Source organism: Ostrea edulis, chromosome 2, assembly GCF_947568905.1.
Source record: "Ostrea edulis chromosome 2, xbOstEdul1.1, whole genome shotgun sequence".
Taxonomy (NCBI): domain Eukaryota; kingdom Metazoa; phylum Mollusca; class Bivalvia; order Ostreida; family Ostreidae; genus Ostrea; species Ostrea edulis.
The window spans coordinates 61147672-61168588 of record NC_079165.1 but is presented as its reverse complement, the minus strand read 5'-3'; the positions used below and the strand labels follow the sequence as shown (position 1 = coordinate 61168588).

Genomic DNA, 20917 nt, shown 5'->3' with positions numbered 1-20917 from the left:
GGAGACGCAAACCGTTGTGTTTCCGCCACTATTTGAAAACATTGCCTGTCCATACATGTCAAAAGTTTATAAATTGTAGAATATTAACTTAAAATAATGATTTGATAAATCAGGAGATGAAGATCTAAGTAATATTTAGATAGATTGCCAATATCAAAAGGTAGGTGGAAGAAATGCATCGTTTTTGAACGCAAATGCAGTATATTTATTATTTTTGTGATTGTGTGTACTAACCCGAATGTACTCGGTACACACGAGAGCGGTGACCATTAGGTGAATGTTCATACTTTAAACGTTGATGGTATTGAATAATCTCTGTCTGTCTGTGTGTGTGTGTTAAATATTTCAAAAGCGTCAAATAATCTCTGAGCTGTGTGGAGTGTGCACATTTTGGACACAACATACTCGTATTCCACACATTGATATTTAACTTGATGTGAACAATTAAGGCTAGACACTAGATCTATTTAACAGATTGGGAACAGTTCCCCGTTAGCAAGATCTTCTTGCTAAAATGCGATTATCCCTAGACTTTAGAGAGAATAAATATATCCTGTGCAACCGAGAAAAACATTGAGGAGTAGATTTCTATATCAATTCGTTTTTCACAGAAAAAGAACAAGTGTGAAGATGTCCGATACTTATGCAAATATATAAACCAAAACAAAAGTACTCACGATTTGCATTGGATCTTACACTTAACGTTGATAGGAAATTTCTTGACTGTGTTATCAATTTGATAGACTAATTCATGCTACGTTGAGTGTGTGTTGCGTTGCATGGGATTTGTCATTATTTTCAATCAAAACAATAAAACACTTGTGCATGGTAATGGGTTTTTTTTCTCGCTAAAGAGGGATAATTGCATTTTAGTGAGATTACGCTATAGGGGAAGTGTTCCCAATCTGTTTAAGTTATTGTTGAATTGTATATACATGTATGTTTATAAAGTACTTGTATTTGTTGTACTTTGATATTTTAGGTATATGCATATGAAGAAAAGATAATTAGTACTACGCAAAATGTCTAGCAGCAATAAAACTTCAGCACAGGCCCAGCAGAAGTTTACAAATCTACGTAAACGACTTGACCAGCTTGGATACAGACAAACTTTAGGATTAGAATCCCTGCCACTTGTAGAAAAGTTATTTGCTGATCTTGTTCACACAACAGAAAGTTTAAAAAATGCTAAACTACAGCTTGGAAAAACAGAGGTAGAAACCAAGGATGTAGACAGTGCCATTGAACCTTACAAGAGTGACAATGCTAAGTTAGTAAAGGAAAATAATGATCTCCATCAGCAGATCATCAAACAGAAAGACGAATCAGATGCAATAGTCAGAGGTATGTTGATTCCTCTTGTTAACCCGACATTCAGTTATAGTTGAGTGTTTGCAGTTCATTCATCATCTTATAATAATACAACTGTTCCTCAGTATTAAGATCTCCCATTCTGATTCCCAAATCAAATTTCACTAAAATAGAAAATCAAAACATGAAATCATTCAGTTTAGAGTTTAGGTCAGCAAGGGATGCTTACTCCTCCTAGGCACCTGATCCCACCTCTGGTATGTCCAGGGGACCGTGTTTGTCCTACTCTTAATTTTGTCTATAATTTATAGGAGTTATGAGATTGATCAAAGTAGACATGGTAGAAGTAGAGTGCTGTTATAGTTAATATCCTCTCCTTTTCATCAGTGTCATTGTCAAAGGTTTGTCATGTAGATGGGTAGAAAAAAATTAGGAATAGCTCCGGAAAGTTCATATTTATACAGAATTAAAATCTTAGTCAAAATATATCTTGTTAGTAATTTTGGAATTATCTAGTACATGGTCACGTCATTTTCTTTAAAAATATCTTAGACTATTCTCATTTGAGCTTAATGAGTAAAACAAGTGAGTATATGTTTGTGATTGTTATTGGATCCTTTTCAACTGATTAAGATGGCATATTTTGCATTCAGGTATACATGGTTACAATAGTTGAGTAAACTTTTTTAGCTCACCTGAGCTAAAAGCTCAAGTGAGCTTTCCTAATCACTTGTTGCCCGTCTGTCTGTTTTGTAAATTTTTCACATTTTCAACTTCTTCACCAGAGCTACTAGGCCAATTTCAACCAAACTTAGAAGAAAGCACCCTTGGGTGAAGGGAATTCAAGTTTGTTTAAATGAAGGGCAATGCTCTTCTCCAAGGGGAGATCATATTGAAATAGTGAAATTCACGGACAGATTTTTAAAATCTTCTCCAGAACCACTAGGCCAATTTCAATCAAACTTGCTACAAATCATTCTTGAATGAAGGGGATTCAAGTTTGTTGAAATGAAGGGCCATGCTCCCTTCAAAGGGGAGATAATAACAAAAATACAAAAATTAGGAGATCAAGTTTTATATGTGAATGTAGATGGAAAATCTTTAAATATGGGCCAATGTGACTCTGGTGAGCAATGTGGCCCATGGGCCTCTTGTTTGTACATGCAGTTTTGTGTTTGTCAGACTTTGAATTTGTTAAGAACATTTATATCATTTTTGAAAAAGAAAAAAATATGCACAATCTGCTGAAATTTGTTTGTAGAGTTGAAAGCATCTTTAAGAAAACTTGAACATGAAAATGCTGATTTAAAGTTCTTGAATAATCAGTATGTACACAAAGTCAAACAACTTGAAAAAGAATCCAGGGAGAAATCTGACAGAATTCTTCATCTTCAGGAGAAAAACTTCCATGCTGTTGTTCAGACACCAGGTAATATTATGAACTTTCAATAATTAATGAAAATGTCTCCACACCAAAATTTTTGCAAGCTTGAAAAAAGACCTTGTGAAAGAGAACCCCAGATTTACAGTATTTTTCTTGTTGGAATAGGTTAAAGACTAGCAAGAGCAAGTAATTTTAGTTTGATGTTTAATAAACAATTTTAGGGGGTAAGAAGAAGAGCATACCGTTCCGTCGACAGAGAATGGAGATTGATTGTGCTGTTCCCCCCACTGATGGCCTGATTAAGCAGGCGTTTGCTGCAGCAGATGACCCTTATGTTGCTGACTTACTTCAAGTGGCAGACAGCAAAATTGCAGAGCTGGAGAAAAAGGTTAACATTGTCTGCGATGAGAAGGATGTGCTGGACAGAAAATTGAAGAGCTTCAAGCAACAGGTAATGTACCAAGTTAGGAAAGGTAAAATGAAAAGAAAAAAAATCATTTCCAATTCATAGCAGCTTGAGATTGTCATCATTTCTGCTTTTTATACAATTAGCTTCTGCAAAATAACTAGATAAAATGCACATTACTCTTCTAATCATATAGGCATGTGTTAGAAATACTAACTACAATGTACTTTGTCTTAGAAATCATAATTATACACTAACCAAGAACCACATGCCACCACATTCAGGGCTCAACGATTTATGTATTAGAAATATATAGAAAAATTCTTAAGAAAATCTAATTAGGAACCAAATGGGTACACTATTTCCTGCTCTGTTAGCATACAAGCATCCTTATGTAATATCAATTCAAATGTAATGTAAAACTAAATTTGTTCCTTGGCCAGGACTAGACCACAACAGAGATTTAAAGTCTATATTGGAATAAGTAGTGACAATTCTTTAAAATATATTTTTCTCAAGAACAACTAGTGCTAATTGTAATGGGGACTGTTGCAGATGTTTCCCAAACATCTTCCATCTACAAAGTGGTGCCATTTTGTTTGAATGAGTTCCTTTGAATCGTTCAATATACTTTTATTGAGAAGAGTATAACTTTCACCATATTTCCTTGAGTAATGAGAGAGATATATCAGTTAAAATATTATCCAATTACCATCAGTTGAACACAAACACACTTGCCGGCCAGTGGTTTTGACCATGCCAATCTGTTAAATACTTCAATAGATATACAGTATACAGTATAATTTTCAAACTAATTCATTGATAAATAAGAAAGTTATTGATATTTAAGCATTATTCAATCAAATTTAAGGGAGCATGTTTCTGCATTGTTATAAGTGATTTCAGCATTATCAATTGTATTACATTTTATGTTCTTGTGACTCAGCACTTTTGTTGATGTCTTGCACATGTTGGTCAGTAATTTTGACCATAGCGAGGTACATTGGTTACATTTTTAAAAGATTTTGACAAAAAATAAAAAGGTTAACTTCATTCAAACAATAGCACCTTCAAAAGACGATGCACATGCATGTTTTTGGAATCTTTTAAAATCCAAAAGCAGTTTCATAATTACAGTTTGTGAAAAGCGCCCCAAGTCATGTAGAGTATATAGTGGTCCATTTTTAGGACTTGGGTTATTGTTGAGTCACTATTAGTCGTTGAGTTACAAGTGAGATACAGCACTCACAATTCTTTGTTATGTAAACAAGGTTTGTGCTATGTTTTTGTTTACGTATAGATTGCTTTATAGAAAATAGCATGTTTAAAACAAAATGAGATGTGCCAAACACTAGAAACTATTTTAATGCTGTATGATCTGATGTTCATGTATTATTTTTGTAGATAATTACTTTGAAGCAGATTTATTAGTTTTTAAAGTTATTAACTTTCCCATAATTACATGCTTGAAAACATTTGCATGTAAAAGAAAACAGTGAGAAGATTATTTAAAAGTAAATAGTAGCAGGTACGCATAAATTTAAACATTCTATAAATAGCCCTACATAGGTCAGGGGAATCCCAACATGAGGTATGTAAATTGAATTCAACTGTCTGATTTAAAGGCTGAAAGAGCATAAAACAATTAATTACTAAGAGGTATTTGATAGTTTTATTTCTCTTATACTTATGGCATGGTACTGTTGTAACAAAATACACAGCTTTACACAGATAAGATCACCGGTGATCTGAAAATCTGAACTGAACAAGTGACTTTTACTTAAAATGGCCTAGTGATGGTTGTTTGTAAACACCAATTTAAAATCAAATAATTCTGATTAAACAGGTGAAATAATGTATGCAATGTCGTACAGCCTCATAAATACATACGTGCGATGATTTAACAGCGTTTTTACAAGGTGGAAAAAACTTGTCGAAATTCGGACCATACAACTTTAACTGTGTTTAGAATCAAATTTTAAATTGAAAAAAAAATTGCTTTAAACAAAACTTTAAAATCTATGTCAGCAAAAACATGGCACGAGTCTTGTTTACATTCAACAAAGACTTGTGAGCTCTGTAAATCCCATGTACCTCGAGAACTGACATTGAAATTTTTGCTGACCATTAGAAATACAGTGATCCCCCGCTATATTACACACACACACACCCAAAAAAAACATTATAATGCCATCCCCGCATAACGCCATCCATCAACCTATTTACAGGTACGATTTGGTCAATTACCGTTATAATCACCTCCGCTAATTATCGCCAATCAATGGCAGGAAAATTTCAGTGAGCAGGCTTAACCAATTATCCGCCATTAGTCCTCCAGGTATCAAAGTTTGGAGCAGATAATAAGTTAAATACGTAAACGATAATCATCTGAGTTCAAATATGCAGTATTGTTTTTGAAATCTAAGTTTGGCAGATATATCGAAATATAATAGCACATTGATGTAGATAAAATTTGTTTGATTTCTTATGACAGCTGTACACACACACACCCTCCCTCGATATAATGCCACCCCCGTTATAATGCCAAAATTGCCGAATTACAAATGTTGGCATTATAACGGGGGATCACTGTACTTCAGTTAAACATTCTAAACATTAAAAAATGGAAAAAATGAAATTTGAAAATTTTCAGAAAAAATTGTGTCCATGCTCCTTAAGCATTTTCTGAAACACTTTCAACATGTTCAATGCAATTTTATATATCTTATTAGTTTCCCTTTGCTGAAAGCTCAAGTGAGTAATTTTCTCATTGTCTGTATTTTTTTTTTTACATTTTTAACTTCTTCTCAAGAACCACAAGGTCATTCAAGTTTGTTAAATTGAAGGATGATATGCTCCTTTCGAAGGGGAGGAAATAAAGAAATAGTAAAAAAAAGTGGGGGTGCCGTATTTTAGCCACAGTAGGGTATCAAGGTTTTACAAAGGAATGTATCTTTGGATAAATTCTTTGAAATTTTCTTTTTAAGACCCATAAGTATACAACATCTTAAATTAATATGCAAGAGTGCTTCTGTAGTGTAGATTCAAGTCTGTTCACACTTCCTATACATAGGAAGATTAGTACCTTGATTATGATTTGATGTTTTACATGGGGAAAATACAACTGTTTAGGTGAGCAGTGTCCCCCCCCCTACCATTTTTGGATGGTACCCATCACCACTCAATTGGGGAAAATAACTTGAAAATAGAACACATTGGGAATTTTCTTTAATATAAACATTTTAAAATTAATCCTGGATATGCCATATTTTAAAGGATAAACAAGAAGAGAAGAAATTAAATAACTTGACTCATACAATATTTTATACAAAGTGAATTATGAGTCTCAAATTATGATGTCCTAGTGGTTTATTGCTGGACATTTTTTAAACCTCGCATTGAGAAAAATCGATCATAGTGTTTGGCATTGGGAAAATTCGATTATAGTATTTGGCATTGGGAAAAATTGTCTATAGTATTTGGCATTGGGAATGGTACCAGTTATATAAGAGAAAAATGCTGTTGAGTGATGTAGCCCATGGACCTCTTGTGTATTGATCCTGTTGTTAATTTACATGGATGTTGGACACTGCCATGTGAGGCTGATGTAATTAGTAGGCCTAATGCTTACTACACTGCAGCGTGGTGGTATCCATCACACGAGATCAAAGTAATTTCCTATACTATGTGAAAGCATGTTGTTCAGTGATGTGCCCAGGGTATTTTGTTCAGTGACATGTCCCGGGTATGTTGTTCAGTGACGTACCCAGAGTATGTTGTTCAGTGACGTGCCCAGGGTATGTTGTTTAGTGACATTTCCAGGGTATGTTGTTCAGTGATGTGCCCAGGGTATGTTGTTTAGTGACATTTCCAGGGTATGTTGTTCAGTGACGTGCCCAGGGTATGTTGTTCAGTGACGTACCTAGGGTATGTTGTTCAGTGACTTGCCCAGGGTATGTTGACTTTAGGTGACAACTAATTTCCACTGGTTCACTGATTGTACCATTGGTCTATCTGTTGAGACACATAAAATGTAAACATAATGAACGTTTTGTTTTTGTTGTTGTTTGCATGTTTGGCATTTATAGCAGAAAAAGAAATGAGTGATGCATTCATCTGTGATGCAGCTCTGATTAAAACTCTACACCCTGTTTTAACAGTAGCAGTAGCATTAAGTATTGAACATTACAGAGGTTGATACAGTATATGAATATATTACTACATGTGATGCATGACAGAAAAGGATTTGTCACCAGGTCTGTACCAAGTATATAAGGGGGGAGGTATTCCTCTACCTGGACCTGCAGACAGTTTACATGAAATCAATAATGTTGGGGTATGTGTTCCATAAACTGTGACAATTCAGAAATTATTTACATGTGGCATAAACAACAGTGACAATGGCAATTTAATATGTTGTTCTTCCTTTCCTAAGAGGCTAAAATTTTATCCACCTTACAAGATTAAAATTGGTTGATTTAGCTCTCCAGTACTGAAAATGCATACAGGTAAATTAAATGCTCAAATGGGGTCACCAGGGGGTATTCCATTTCAGTACAAATCTCCTGCACTTACACACTGCATAGAATTGATAATTATCTTATTAAATTGGAATTTAATATGAAAGTGTTTTTGAACTAGTAGCTTTGGGGATACCATTATTCAGGGAAAGGGAGGTTAATTTGAAAATTTAAATGCCAGCACTAAACTGTCAATTATTGACCTGTTACGGGAGCATTTATTGAATGGAACAAGCTGAGACATGACTAGGTTATAGTAACTGTAGTAAAATCTGCCTGAGAGCGGGAACTGAGAGAGGATCTGTGTAGCTAAGTCGTGAGGGCATAACGTTTACACCGGGAATCTATTGTTTCTCTCCCCAAAAGTATAACAGGTGAGGAAATGAAATATTACAGTTGTAGTTTCTAAGGATAGCTTTTTTGCAAGAATTGATAGTTAAATGTGCCTTCTATTTTTGTTGTTATTTTTACTCTTTAAGGAAATCTGAATTATTTAATTGAATTTTAATGTTTATGAATATTATGTGCTTATGAATTATTGAATGCATTAAATCATGGACCAAAACTTGTATCGTCAGTGTGTACAAGGCCTCAGTATTGATCTTGAATTCTTCCCTTTTTTTTATTCCCTGGTGATAACGGTTGTCATTGTCATTGCTGTGTCAGGTGTATTCTGAGTATCAGTGAAGGTCATTCATTAACTTTTTTTTGACAATGGAAGCATGAACAAATGTCTCTATCAGCAGTTTAAGTCAATGTGGATTTGGAAGTTCCTGTGTTGATCAAGCCATATATTTCCACAGATATATTTTAATTAGTTTGTGACAATACCTGTATGTCTTGCAAATCACAAAACAGATTAGAATCGTTTGCAAATCTTTAAATTTTATTTGCATAACCTCACCTTTATGTTGAATGTTTTTGTAACTTAAAAAATGTCTTTGGATTTTTTTTTACTTTGCTGCACATGGCTACATATTTGATTTATGATAGTTTGCATCTGTACATGTAGTACATAGTGTGTTTGTTCCCAGGGTGATATTCATATACAAAGTTTTCAGCATTTATATCCCAGGATGATATTCATGTGCAAGATTTTCAAAATGTTGGTTTGACCATAATGACTAGTAGGGCTTTGAATTGACTCCCGTAAAAGCTTTATGGCAATATTTGATGAGATTACAAGCTTGGACTTTAATGGTATATTTTTACTTTTTTTAAATGCTAGAGTGCTTAAAATCTTCAGTTAATATCCACAGAAACTTTTATGACATAAAAAAGGTTAATATCCTTTTCACTAGTTCTATGGAAAACTGAATTTGAGACATGCTTGAATTCAGCATTATGAGTAACGGTAAAAGTCTTTTAACATTTTCAACATTTGATGTATACTATGAATATCAGAGGATTTAATTAAAAGACGTGCATTGTATTATGGCTATGTATAGGTATCCATAGGTATGAAAAGTGTGTTGTATACCCCAGATTTGATTTATTCTTGGAGGAATTAAGTATGATTTGCCCTGTGCCATTATTTACAACATTTCATGCATTGCTTTGATTACCAGATTAGAGGCAGCATACACAAAAAGATATTTAGGACTTCTAAACGTTTTATCTTTACAAATTACATCTAGTGTTTATATTGTTTATCTACGTCTGAAAATGTGGATATAAGTTCTAGCTAAGGAAATGATTGGGTTTGCTCTATGAATTGACTGCGTTGTGACTATTCAATATGCCACATACATTTAAAGATAAAATCCTGCAAAAGGCATCAAGCTTGGGCATGACTTGACTCAGGTGAACATTGAATGCAGCCATTTTCCTTTTCTGTTTTCTAAATGTAGCTGCATTCATGACAATATTCTCAGGTATGTCATTATATTTAATCTGTATTAATATTTTCTTGTACTTTTAAAAGGATTTTAACAGTACTGGTCAGAATTCAATATGTACTGACACATTGGACTGTTATGACATTGACAGAGTTTCCGTTTCACAAATCAATAAAACTCTTTTGACCGAGGTGTGGGTTTCGATTATATCTGCATTAAGATATAATAGACATTTTGTTACCCTCTGATCTGATTTCTAGCTTTACTGGGGTATGGTATTTAAATTGAAATTATATATCAGAGTTTGGCGTTTTTGATTTTGTTTGATAGAAGTTGACAGAAAGTATATCATGAGCATTTGAATTTTATTTGGTTTAAAATTAGTTGTGCAGCTTTGTCCATGGTTTTGTTCTGTTCTTAGTCTGGCCAGATAAAACATTCAGTATGATTCATAACTTGGTTTTAAAATGAGAATTTACAAAATCAATTCTCAAGAATTTCACCGCCATGCACCCCTTCTTATCGCAAATTCTCAAGTCTTCTGAACACAAGTCAGCAATTTAAATCTTCTGTATTATGGTGGGCATATATAAACATATACCTTCTATAAAAGCATACAATTACACTGTTTACTCTGAAGTCATTGATAATGTGTGAGTGAACTGGAAGTATTGCCCTGCAGGATGTCCAGCAAAGTGACCGACACATCCAAGAAAAAACGGGTTGCAAAACGAGTGCCTAAAATTTCCAGGGGATCTGATGGTCTGAAGAAAGGGGAACAAACAAAGGCCAGGCCCTGTGTACTCTGTGTAAAGTGTAGATAATAATATATGCTACTGTTACCATTATGAACACTCCAAATTATTTATGCTTCCATATACTGAGCATGGGTTCCATTTTTGTCATTTCATATCCATGCATGAAAAATTGACAGTCTTAACTTAGTACTTATAGTTTTGTGCTAGCCGAAGTTTTAATTTTCTTCACGCAGCATAATTTTAGACTTAAATATTTAGCACTATTTAAATATGGGGTGTTTGATACGAATGCAGTCATCAAAGATATTTACATAATGATTATGACTGTTTCAATAGACTGAGCATTCATTCCTTTGTTATTTCACATTTCATTTAGTTCATGCATTTACATTGTACTGAATACCATCTGGTAGTCTGTAGATTTAAATATCTCTCTCACTCGATTAATCTTTCATATAAAGGATGGTGTGTGGAGGAAAAGCTTTCTGTAACTAGTTTTAACCCATCTACATTAAACAAAAGTCCTCTATTCGTGCAATGAAATATTCATTCAGTCAATAAAGTTTTCTCTGAATTTTCATATTTCAAATGACCTGTTTTAAGTATGTGTCAAGCAGTTGTAGATGATTTTGAATTTGATGGTGTTCTTGTGTTTAGTTCAGTATCCATCTTCCTGTTGTATTTTTTAATAGGTTGCCAACAGGGATGAGGAGATAGAGCGTCTAAACAGAATGTTGGAAGGTGGACGACCATCGGATGTTGTGGCCCTGGAGGCCCGCAACAGGGCTAATGAACGCATGATATCACACCTTAATATTCAGGTATTTAATTCTGAGATTCTAACAGTCAAATCAAAAAAGAGTAATTAATGCTCAATCATATAGATTAGCTCGCTTCAATACAAATGCAAAAACATGAACATATTCTAGTACTAGTATATGAAAACAGCATAACTTCACAGTATCGTGGCTGCTATTCAACCACTATGACGCTGTATTTTTTCTTTTATATGTATAAAATTTATTTGTCCTTGAAACCACCTCAGTGTATACTTTTTAATGAATGTTTATTGTGTTGGTAGATTGACTTCCTGCAGCAAAAAACAAGAGAGCTCGACAGGAAGTACCAGGATTCCAATGCTGTCAAGGAGGATCTGGAGGTCAATCTGAGTAAGAGTAGACTGACCATTAAAGATCAGGAGGCACAGATCAAAGAATTAGAGCTTGATCTCAGGGATATTGATCGGACAGCCAAAAGGCTGGAGTCGGACAAGAACCATGTTGTGCGAACAGCTGATAGAGAAATGATGGAAGCCAAGGTTGGTGTGCCATGGAATGAAGTCTAGTTCTGTAATATCTCTCCTGAATGCTGGATTAAGATGATGGATAGATGGATTAGATTGTATCATATGAATGTTTCAGGGTGAGCTAGAGAAATCAAGACATGAACTGGAGGATTTGGATCTCACAATAGCGCAGTACAAAGCTGTAAGTACCATATCTATTCTTTATTACCAGCTGATACTCTACGTGTATCTGTGGAGCATGTGGTCTAGTGATCACTTACTGAATTCCAGCATCGTCACTTGATGTTGTGTACATGAACAAAGTGTTAAATCTGTTATTTATATTATCACTAGTATGTGGCTTGGCAAGTTTGAACATTCTGGGCTCATGAGCTCAGTTATTTCATGTTTGTAAACTATATGTGCATGTATTATGTTAAAGTCTTCTCATTAACTACAAATCACAGCTTCCTTTGTTGAGTACCAAGCTTCCTCTTGATATCGATAATCTATATTATATGTTTGATGAATTTAGACTCTTGTTATACCCCACTTTGTTGCGGGGGGAGGGTATAATGATTTTGATCCATCCGTCATCAGTCTGTCAGTGCAACTCCTCTGAGAACGCTCAACAGAATTTCATGAAACTTTTTAGTTGATAAGGACACACTGTGTAGATGTGCATATTATCAGGAAATTCTGATTCAATCATTTTTCTGGGAGTTATGCCCCTTTTGAACTTAAAATTTCACCCCTGTCTGTCCTGTTCTTGCAGTAATGCATAACATTACCATTCATTATAGGAGGCATTGTCAAGTAATGTTAGAGTGTGTGGTATGTGAGCTTGCTTACTTTTTCTTTCATTTCCCATGTTTTTATTTGCTGAATACTGTGAAATCACTTGAATTTTAGTTGAAATGTTAATGTTTTTAATGATAGTTCACTTTCTTGTGTTCATGGAAGATTTCAATTTGAGCATTTTGTTCTTAACATTGAAACCACCAAGAGAAGACCCCAAGAAAATACAGATGTAATTTTTTTTTCTTGACAGATCACCATGATTACAGTGCCTTCATTTTTGTCCCCCAAGCTTGAATATTTGACAATGCTTACTGTTTGTTAAGTACTTGCTCATGTATTTCCTTTCAGACAGAAGTGAAAGTGAGTGGTATGACATTTGGTATCACATGATTGTATAGTGTCTTAGAACATGGCACCATTTCTTGTGTAACAACATTTTATTTGTTCCACAGGTATACAAGACAGGTATTCTGGAAAACTACACGTGTAAATTCATGTTTAGTGTTTGATTATGTATTTTCTAATTTGTAGGAGACTCAGAGGTTAAGCAAGGAGAACAGTGATGTTCAAGCTCAGCTGTCTGTCAAGAATGGAGACTTGCTCCGGTTAGAGGAACTACTGGACCGTGTCCAGGAGGACAAGAAACGCCTTAGCAACCGCTGTAACAAGATGATGACCAATGGTATATACAAAGTTTTATATAGTGTACATCTACTCTGAATAACAGGTCACTATCAAGCTAACAGATTTCTGATTTTGCATGGGGGCATGTTGAGTGTGATATCCATATTCTTCGTGTTTTCATTTTGCTTTTTAAAATGCAATTATCATTTCAAGGATTCACCAAAAGGTAATTATTGCACTTGTATTTCTCTCTGATGTGTAGAAAAAGAACTAGTATTGGAAATTGAAAGACTGAAAAGAAAGAATGGTCCCGCAACCACTGTGAATGGCAAAAAAGGAAAGTCAGCCAGTAAACTAGATGCCTTCATCCGAAGTATCGAGGAGGAGCGGAACTATTACAAAGACCAGACTGAGGCCCTCCAGAAAATGGTACGGGGAGAGATTCCATCTCGCAGCCGAAGTCCTGTCCGATCCCGACCATCTTCACGCAGTGGTAGTCCCATCAGAGATGTGGGCAGCAAGTCAGATAAAAAGGTATCTAGAGGTAGTACACTGTAAATGATTGGTTGATGATGACCTTTGACTTTCAGATGTCTGAGTGAATCATTTATTTTACAGACGGTGGCACAGTATGAGACCATTATCCGAGTGATGGAGGAGGAGAGGGATTACTACAAGAAGGAGTATGAGGTTCTGAAGGCTGTGAAGAAATCTGCCTCCTCAGCCCGAGCCACGCCCACCAAGGTTTGTTATTATATCTGTAGGGTAGAGTTAATCCATTCTCAGCCTGAGCCACACCCACCAAGGTTTATCATTATATCTGTTGGGTAGAGTTAACCCATTCTCTTTATTTCAGTATTTACAATAATTACATTTCCAAAGTCAGAAAATTGATAATTATATATATTTTTAGAGCTTGACATCAGATGACCCAGAGCTTTCAAAGATTATCAGGGAAAGAGATGATTTGAAGTCCCTGTTGGACAAATTTGAAAGGCACATGGCAGAGGTAAGCAATAACAGTGCTTATCTACACATACATACATGTATATTCTGGTTTACAGTAAAACAAAATTTTAGAAAAACCCAGTGAATGCAGACTTTGCAAAAAATCATGTTCTGATTTGTCTTACAGATTCAAGCCAATGTGAAGGTCCTAACTGCAGAAAGAGATAAGCTAAACACAATGTATGAGGAGGTAATATTCATCACTACAAATTCTGGATTGTAAACCATGACTCAACATTACAACTCTCTTTATATGAATTATTTTGATTTAGTAGAGAATTGAGTTGTTTGTTACCTATTTTTGTAGACCAAAGATGAGCTCCATAGGGTGAGGAGGGAGCTTGTAAAATCCCCCAAGTCTCCTAAGACCTCCCTGGCTGCTCAGGCCATTCTCAGGCGTGTGGAAACGGAGAGAGATGATGCCCTACAGGATTTACGACGTATGTCTACAGAGAGGGATAGTTTGAGGGAGAGGCTAAAGATAGCCACGGAGTCATCACTGTCTGACAGAGCCAAGTTAGAGCAGAAGATTGAGGATCTAGATACTGCACTGCATCATGTAAAGACATTATGTTAATTGATCATTCTTAAAATCATAACGCAAACATTTTGACTTTTTGATAAACTAATATAAGTAGTTTTAAAATGGTACAAAATTTTTTTAATCATGTTTTAAGATATGCTAAATGTTATGAGGTTTGATGATTTATTATGTTGGAAATTTTAGGCTGAAGTGGAGAAGAATGAGATGACCTTGAGAATCAGCACTCTGAAAGAGGACATCAGGAGCTATGAGGATCAAGTGAAGGAACAGGCCCTGAGGCTCGGCCAGTCCCAGGACAGCCATGCTCAGAGCAGATCTGCAGCGGAGCAAATGAAGTAAGTCTGGTTCACACTTGTCTCGGAACTTCTCAGGGATATGTTTTGATATATTTTTTTCTAATATAAAGGCTTTATTCTTAAAACATGTGTGATTAATATAGAGGAAGATTAAACTCAGTCTAACAATTACTAGATACACTTTAATCGTAATTGGTAATTAATATGCAGAATGATTGCTGAGGAAACTGAGAAATCTTTGGAAGACACACAGAGGCGACTTGCTCAGAGAGAACGGGAACTCCACCACCAAGAGGAGCGAGGAGTTGCCCTGGAGGAAAAGTGTGCAGAACTCAAACGTGCCTTGGAAATGGCCAAAGATGACATCAGTCAGCTTCGTGTGACCATTAATGCTATGGACAGAGAAAAGGATTCCCTACAGCACACAGTGGATGAAAAGACAGAAAAAACAGCTCATCTCAATGAAGATATTTTACATAAGGTACTTTTTGAATTGTGTCTCATTCGAGAGTAAATGAAGACCAGGACTCTGGTTAGTTAAAATGCTGTTATGTCATAGTTCAAACTGAAGCTTGATTTACCTGTCACTAAATTGATTATAAAAACTGTTTAAATGTGCCATTATCTTGTAGGAAAAACTGATGAGTGACCTCAAAATCCGAGTGAGTGAACTTGAAGCACAATTAGAGTAAGTAAATATTATACTAATCTATAATTCAAATATGTATAGATAAAGTTTATGCACATTGAATTTACATCCAAAATGTCTTATAATGATTTAAGCATACTGTTGTGATTTTGTATTTTTTCAGTAATTTATTCTATCTTCACAATTTTTTCAGGCATGCTAATGATAATCTGAACTTAAAAGAACGTGAAGTGAATAGCATGCGTCGTCAGTTAGACAGCACATCGGAGGATCTGAGTGAGTCCAGTCGAAGTAAAGACATCGCTCTGCGAGAGAATCGCCGTCTGCAGGATGATTTGGCAGTAATGACAAGAGAAAATCAGAAGCTTAACTCTGAATTACAAGAGACACTAGAGGACAAGGAAAATCTTAAACATCAAGTGCAGGACTACATGATGGAGGTCAAACGCATCGAGGATGTCCTGGCCAGAAAAGTGAGTCCGGAGATTTTTTACTACACATAAAGTGCAAAACTTAAAAATCAGTATTGCTTTACAAATGATATTGAAAAATGTATACAATGTACAGTGGCCCTGTTTACAACATCATTGGACATGATGAAATGCTGCCTATAACAAAATGATTTTTAGGTCCCAAATAATTTTCTTCTTTTTTCCTTTGTTATAATGACAGTTAAAACAAAATCACATATAACAAAATTTTGCTCACAACAAAGTAAAATCTAAGTCTCACTTGTATAAAATGACGTCTGATATAACAATAGTTGAGATATCAAAATCGATAACAAGACATTCAAAATGTTTCCAGATTCTTCATCTCTGTACAACATGATGTAAAATTCAGTGTGTCGAAGTGCATTTCCAATAATTAAACATCAATATGTACATATACATGTGAAACAAGCTAATCTTCTGATCATAAGTAATTACAGATACAAGTGTACAATAAATGACGGATATAACAAATTATTTCCCAGGTCCCCTGCATTACAGAGCCCACTGTATATATGCACCGATAAACCAAAAATTATAAAATCTTTCAATCTAACTGTCCAGGCACTGATGGCACAAATCCCAGTACACTCAATTTTTTTATGTTATCCTACTTTTCGATTTTAACATTGTGGCTCTGTTTTGAAATTTCGTGGAATTTAAACTGAATTATAGCATTATCATTCAACCGGTATGAAACATACATGTATATGTACTTGGATTATTTGATAATTTTTTCATGATCTTGGGTTGGTTTTTTTAGGAGAATGAAAGAACAGATTTGTTGGATCAGTACAGAGCTCTGTCTGCTGAAGCTGAACAGTACCAGACCTCAACTCATCAACTGGAGAGTGAGGGCTCGAATTTACGCCTCGAGCTCATGACAAAGGACTCAGAACTCAGGAGAGCTAGGGATAAGCTGGACAATCTTGAAAGAGAAATTCAAGAGGTATGGCTGTGACTGAATCAAAATCTGATTAATATTGGTTTTATACATTTCCAGTCCCGTTTTAGTATTCATGCATTTTTTTATTTACCACTATATCATTGTTGATAGATAATATGTCCCACGGTGAGAGTTATGGAGAGTTTACTTGATATCTTTTTCTCATTGTTGTTCCAATCAAATGTAAATTCCTTATGTGGATAGTTTGTCTCAAATTGCAAGAATACAAATTTACTGTCCTCTTCTGTATTTACACTTATGTATGGATAATGGATGGCAAAGTCAAAATAGTATAATGTTGACATTTATGAATTTGCAATAGTCATTCATAAAATCAGATGAATTGCATTTTTGACAATGAATAAGGAATCTACATAAATTGGTTATTTTTTCATGTTTTGTTGTTATTTTTTCTGATGTTATTTTCTTTTTCATGTTTTCATTATTATTCATCATATTGTTAATGTCTTCAAAATCAAATATCCAGTATTTAAGCATTTTAAAATTGAACTTTTTTCGATGGAGATTTTTTCTCTCAATTGATTTGCATAAATGTGTCTAAGGAATGGAAGTCAAGAATGTTCACCAGTTGTATGTATTATTCATGAGGCTATCTGCACAAATATATACACGATTTTCGTTCTTCCTTCAGTTTTCTTTTGACTTTTTTCATTTCAGCACTTAAATGCAGAGCAAGCTTACGAGTTACAGGTGTCCAATCTGACCCGATCTGTGGGTAACCTGGAGGAGGCCATGAGGCAGACAGAGGAGGACAAACAGAACCTCCTGGATGACCTGACCGCTGTCCGAGAACTCTGTGCCAAGTTGGAGGGCACCAAGGAGTCCATACATCGTCAACTCACTTCTGCCTCACTGGACAAGGAGCAGGTACAGACTAGTTAAAAGAATAGAGAGGGGTGGTTTATATATGAATGATCTCCCTTTGTAGTACTGTTTGCTTTTTCCTTTGTTTCATGCAACATGTATATATTTTCTAGATTTATCTCGTGAGTTTAGTTGTGGTATACAGATACAATGTACCTCTCATAAACATGAATCAGTAAGCACTAGTATACTGCCATATACTGTGAATCACTTTTTATCGGCCAGATCTTTGTTTTTGTGAAAATCATATTTTTGTAAAATTTTGTCAATCCCATTCATTCATTTGTTGTTATTTTTCATTATTTTAATCTCAACAGTCAAGAATAAATTCATTTCAGAACTATTATTAAGGATTGCATTTTAAATAATAAATCCATATTAGAATACTCTTGAATTATTTGCTGCCAAAATTCATTCACTGCTTTCTTTATAGATAATAGCAAGTTCTGTGTACAGTTCATGTAAATTTCTGTGTTTTCCTTGTAGTTGACGAGTTTGATTGATGACATGAAGCAGGAGACGGAACTCCTGAAGCAGCAGCTGGGAAGTGAAAGGACCAATGCCAAGAACCTGGAGAGCCTGTTACAGAACAACAGGGAAAAGGAGTTCCAGACCCAGCTTGTCCATCAGGAGAAGTCCTCAGAGATCCAGATGTTAAAGGACAGACTGGCACTCAACGAAAGCAAAATGTAAACAAGTGTAGATGTAGTGTTGGACAAAATAACTCAATGTAAAGGAAAAAGTTGTCGAACTAAACCACGTTGATGTTGGGATGTTTTGAAGGTTCTGACATTAATTTTGACATGTGAACAGGGATGAATGAGACCTGGGAACTAGGTCCATACCCATTTTTAAAGAAATTTAATCTTAAGTTATATGGTACAAATTTGGGAGAATTCTATTTTCTATATATCCATGATAACAGAAGACATTATTTTTCCGTCTGAGATTGAAGATTGGGAGATATTGTTTTGGGTCAGTCAGTCTGACTGCAGCTTTAGCTGTGGTCATAGCTTTGAACTAAACAAGGTAGACTTCATATTTGGTGAACTGAAAGATCAAATTTTTATGTCAGATTTAAGTTAAGGTGAAAGATCAAATTTCACCACTGCCACGGACATGCTTTACAAATAAAAAACCCTCCACTGAGAATTAATTTTTGGGATCAATATACATGTACATTTAGTTGACAGAAACCTTCACATTGGGAGAAAATTAGAAATTGAAATGGAACAAATGCAGAAGATACAAATCATTGCAGCATGTTTTATTACAATTCAGTTTTAAAAATTGCAAGGAGAGCATAAAATCATTTACTGTAATATTATTTAGAGAGATATCTGTAGTTTTTATGAACTACTTTCAGACAAAGCCAAGGACGTGAAATTGCATCACTGAGAACCAGAAATGTTGAACTGGAGGGAGATGTTGAGAGACTGCGTCGTAACTTGACCAGTGAGAAGTTTGAAAGAGAAAGAGCTGTACAGGAACTTCGTCGTCACAACATTGCCCCACCCATACCCACTATGGAGTACAGCAGTCATCCAGGTTACTCCAGAACTTATGCTTCCATGACAAGGTCAAGGTCACGATCCAGATCAAGATCACCCAGTCCATCCAGGTAAATTAAAATTCAGTGATTAAAATGTACTTAACAATTTCAATGAGGCTTCTTGGGAAATAAATGCAGATGATTTTTTCTGTCTTTATAAGGTGGTATATTAGGCACCTCTATAAAACCTTTTCTTTTTCTGTAGATACAGAAGCCCTGACACATCCTACCTGAATTCATCTGCAAGAAGAACTCGCAGTCCTGAAAGAAGCAGCTACTTAGATGACCCATCAGAAACATCGACCAAAGGCATTGGGCAGGATGTCTTATGATCCTCACAAAGCAGCAAAATAACCTCACCAACTTAGAAACAGTTACACTTGTCAGATTATATATATATTTTATATATGTTCAGTATGCATGTAGATTTTTACACAAGGTTGAGTAAATTGTACCATGTATGCGGTGTGCAAGAAATCCACTGCCCCAGACCCGATTCAACATTCTGTGATAAGGAGAAAGTGTTACTAACATTCCAATGCCAGCAATTCAAATTTAGAGAGAGGGAAAGAATTAATTTCTGGTGGATAAATTCTTTAGAGATGTTATAGTCTGTCATGGTGTAGAAGGTCTCCTTAATACCTAGCTACTTGATATTTTAGATATTTATGTCTGTGATATTTCTTAGATTTACAATCAGTGCTGTACTGATGAATTCCATGTACTCAATTCTTTCTCTTCAATGTTCATGATTATATGATTTTCTGTTAACTTTCTATCATAGAAAGCTGTATCCAGAGCATGGTGTAAATTTTGAATACACTGTACTTAGAAAGTTGATCTGTGTGGGATGATTATGAAAGATGAAAAATGTCTTCAGTTTTCAATTGTTATTTCCCATTAGTTATCTTTATTTTGTACAATTCAAGCTGTCCGTCCGTCCATTCATTAATTTTTTAATATTGCCAGTTTTGTTTGAATTTGTTTTATTGATTTTTTTTTATATTTAGTTAAACACTTTTACTCTTTGTATTAGTAATTTATATGCATTTTTGTTGTAAATTTGATGCCATACAATGGACATAATCTGTAGCAATATCGTGCATGCATTTGTCAGAGCAAATTAATTTATATCTAGGTTCAAAATTAGCATTTAGTTTATTATTCATGTCTATGCATAGAAAGTGCTGAAAACGGGGGTAGAAAACATCAAATTTGTTTCACTAAAATTCTTGGAACATGGACACTTATTTTGGTGTTGAAGAGTGTGTAATTTTTTCCTTTTGTGTTTTGACTGTAAACAAATACTGGATTGTGATGGAAACTGTCGTGTACGATATGAAGTTTTTCACAGTTTAGGGTTGTACTACGGTACACTGCATCTGTTGCAAGAGACATGTACTGTTACAATCTGAGGGAGCGGCAAATTCATAAATCATCCAAGTCACAGGATTTGTTAGGCAGTCTGACTTTAACACAAGTGGTTTCTTCTTTCAGTACTAAATATTAATTTATATCAAAAAGCATATTTATGAAATAAATTATTTATATTGAAACTGAATCCTATGTTATTTTGTACTCTGTGTGTGTGTGTGTATGTGTGTGTGTAATAATCTGGT

General features: G+C 34.9%; 1 protein-coding gene across 4 annotated transcripts; it reads left to right on the top strand.

Annotated features, from left to right (window-relative positions):
• On the top strand, window positions 1-20854 carry LOC125678991 (centrosomal protein of 135 kDa-like). Of its 4 annotated transcripts, XM_048917837.2 has the most exons (22): window positions 1-160; window positions 983-1344; window positions 2573-2740; window positions 2917-3146; window positions 10910-11038; window positions 11299-11535; window positions 11639-11704; window positions 12835-12985; window positions 13190-13461; window positions 13546-13671; window positions 13841-13936; window positions 14063-14125; window positions 14243-14494; window positions 14663-14814; window positions 14986-15256; window positions 15408-15463; window positions 15618-15897; window positions 16679-16864; window positions 17540-17749; window positions 18233-18435; window positions 19113-19367; window positions 19504-20854. In XM_048917837.2, exons 2-22 carry the CDS (start codon window positions 1023-1025, stop codon window positions 19628-19630), a joined length of 3852 nt encoding a protein of 1283 aa, XP_048773794.1. In that variant the 5' UTR covers window positions 1-160; window positions 983-1022; the 3' UTR covers window positions 19631-20854. The 4 variants fall into 4 exon arrangements, with proteins under 4 accessions (XP_048773794.1, XP_048773797.1, XP_048773796.1 ...); XM_048917839.2 differs by lacking the exons at window positions 1-160; window positions 983-1344; window positions 2573-2740; window positions 2917-3146 and adding exons at window positions 7882-7995; window positions 10142-10268; XM_048917840.2 differs by lacking the exons at window positions 1-160; window positions 983-1344; window positions 2573-2740; window positions 2917-3146 and adding an exon at window positions 7852-7995.
• Window positions 20855-20917: the final 63 nt, after the last annotated feature.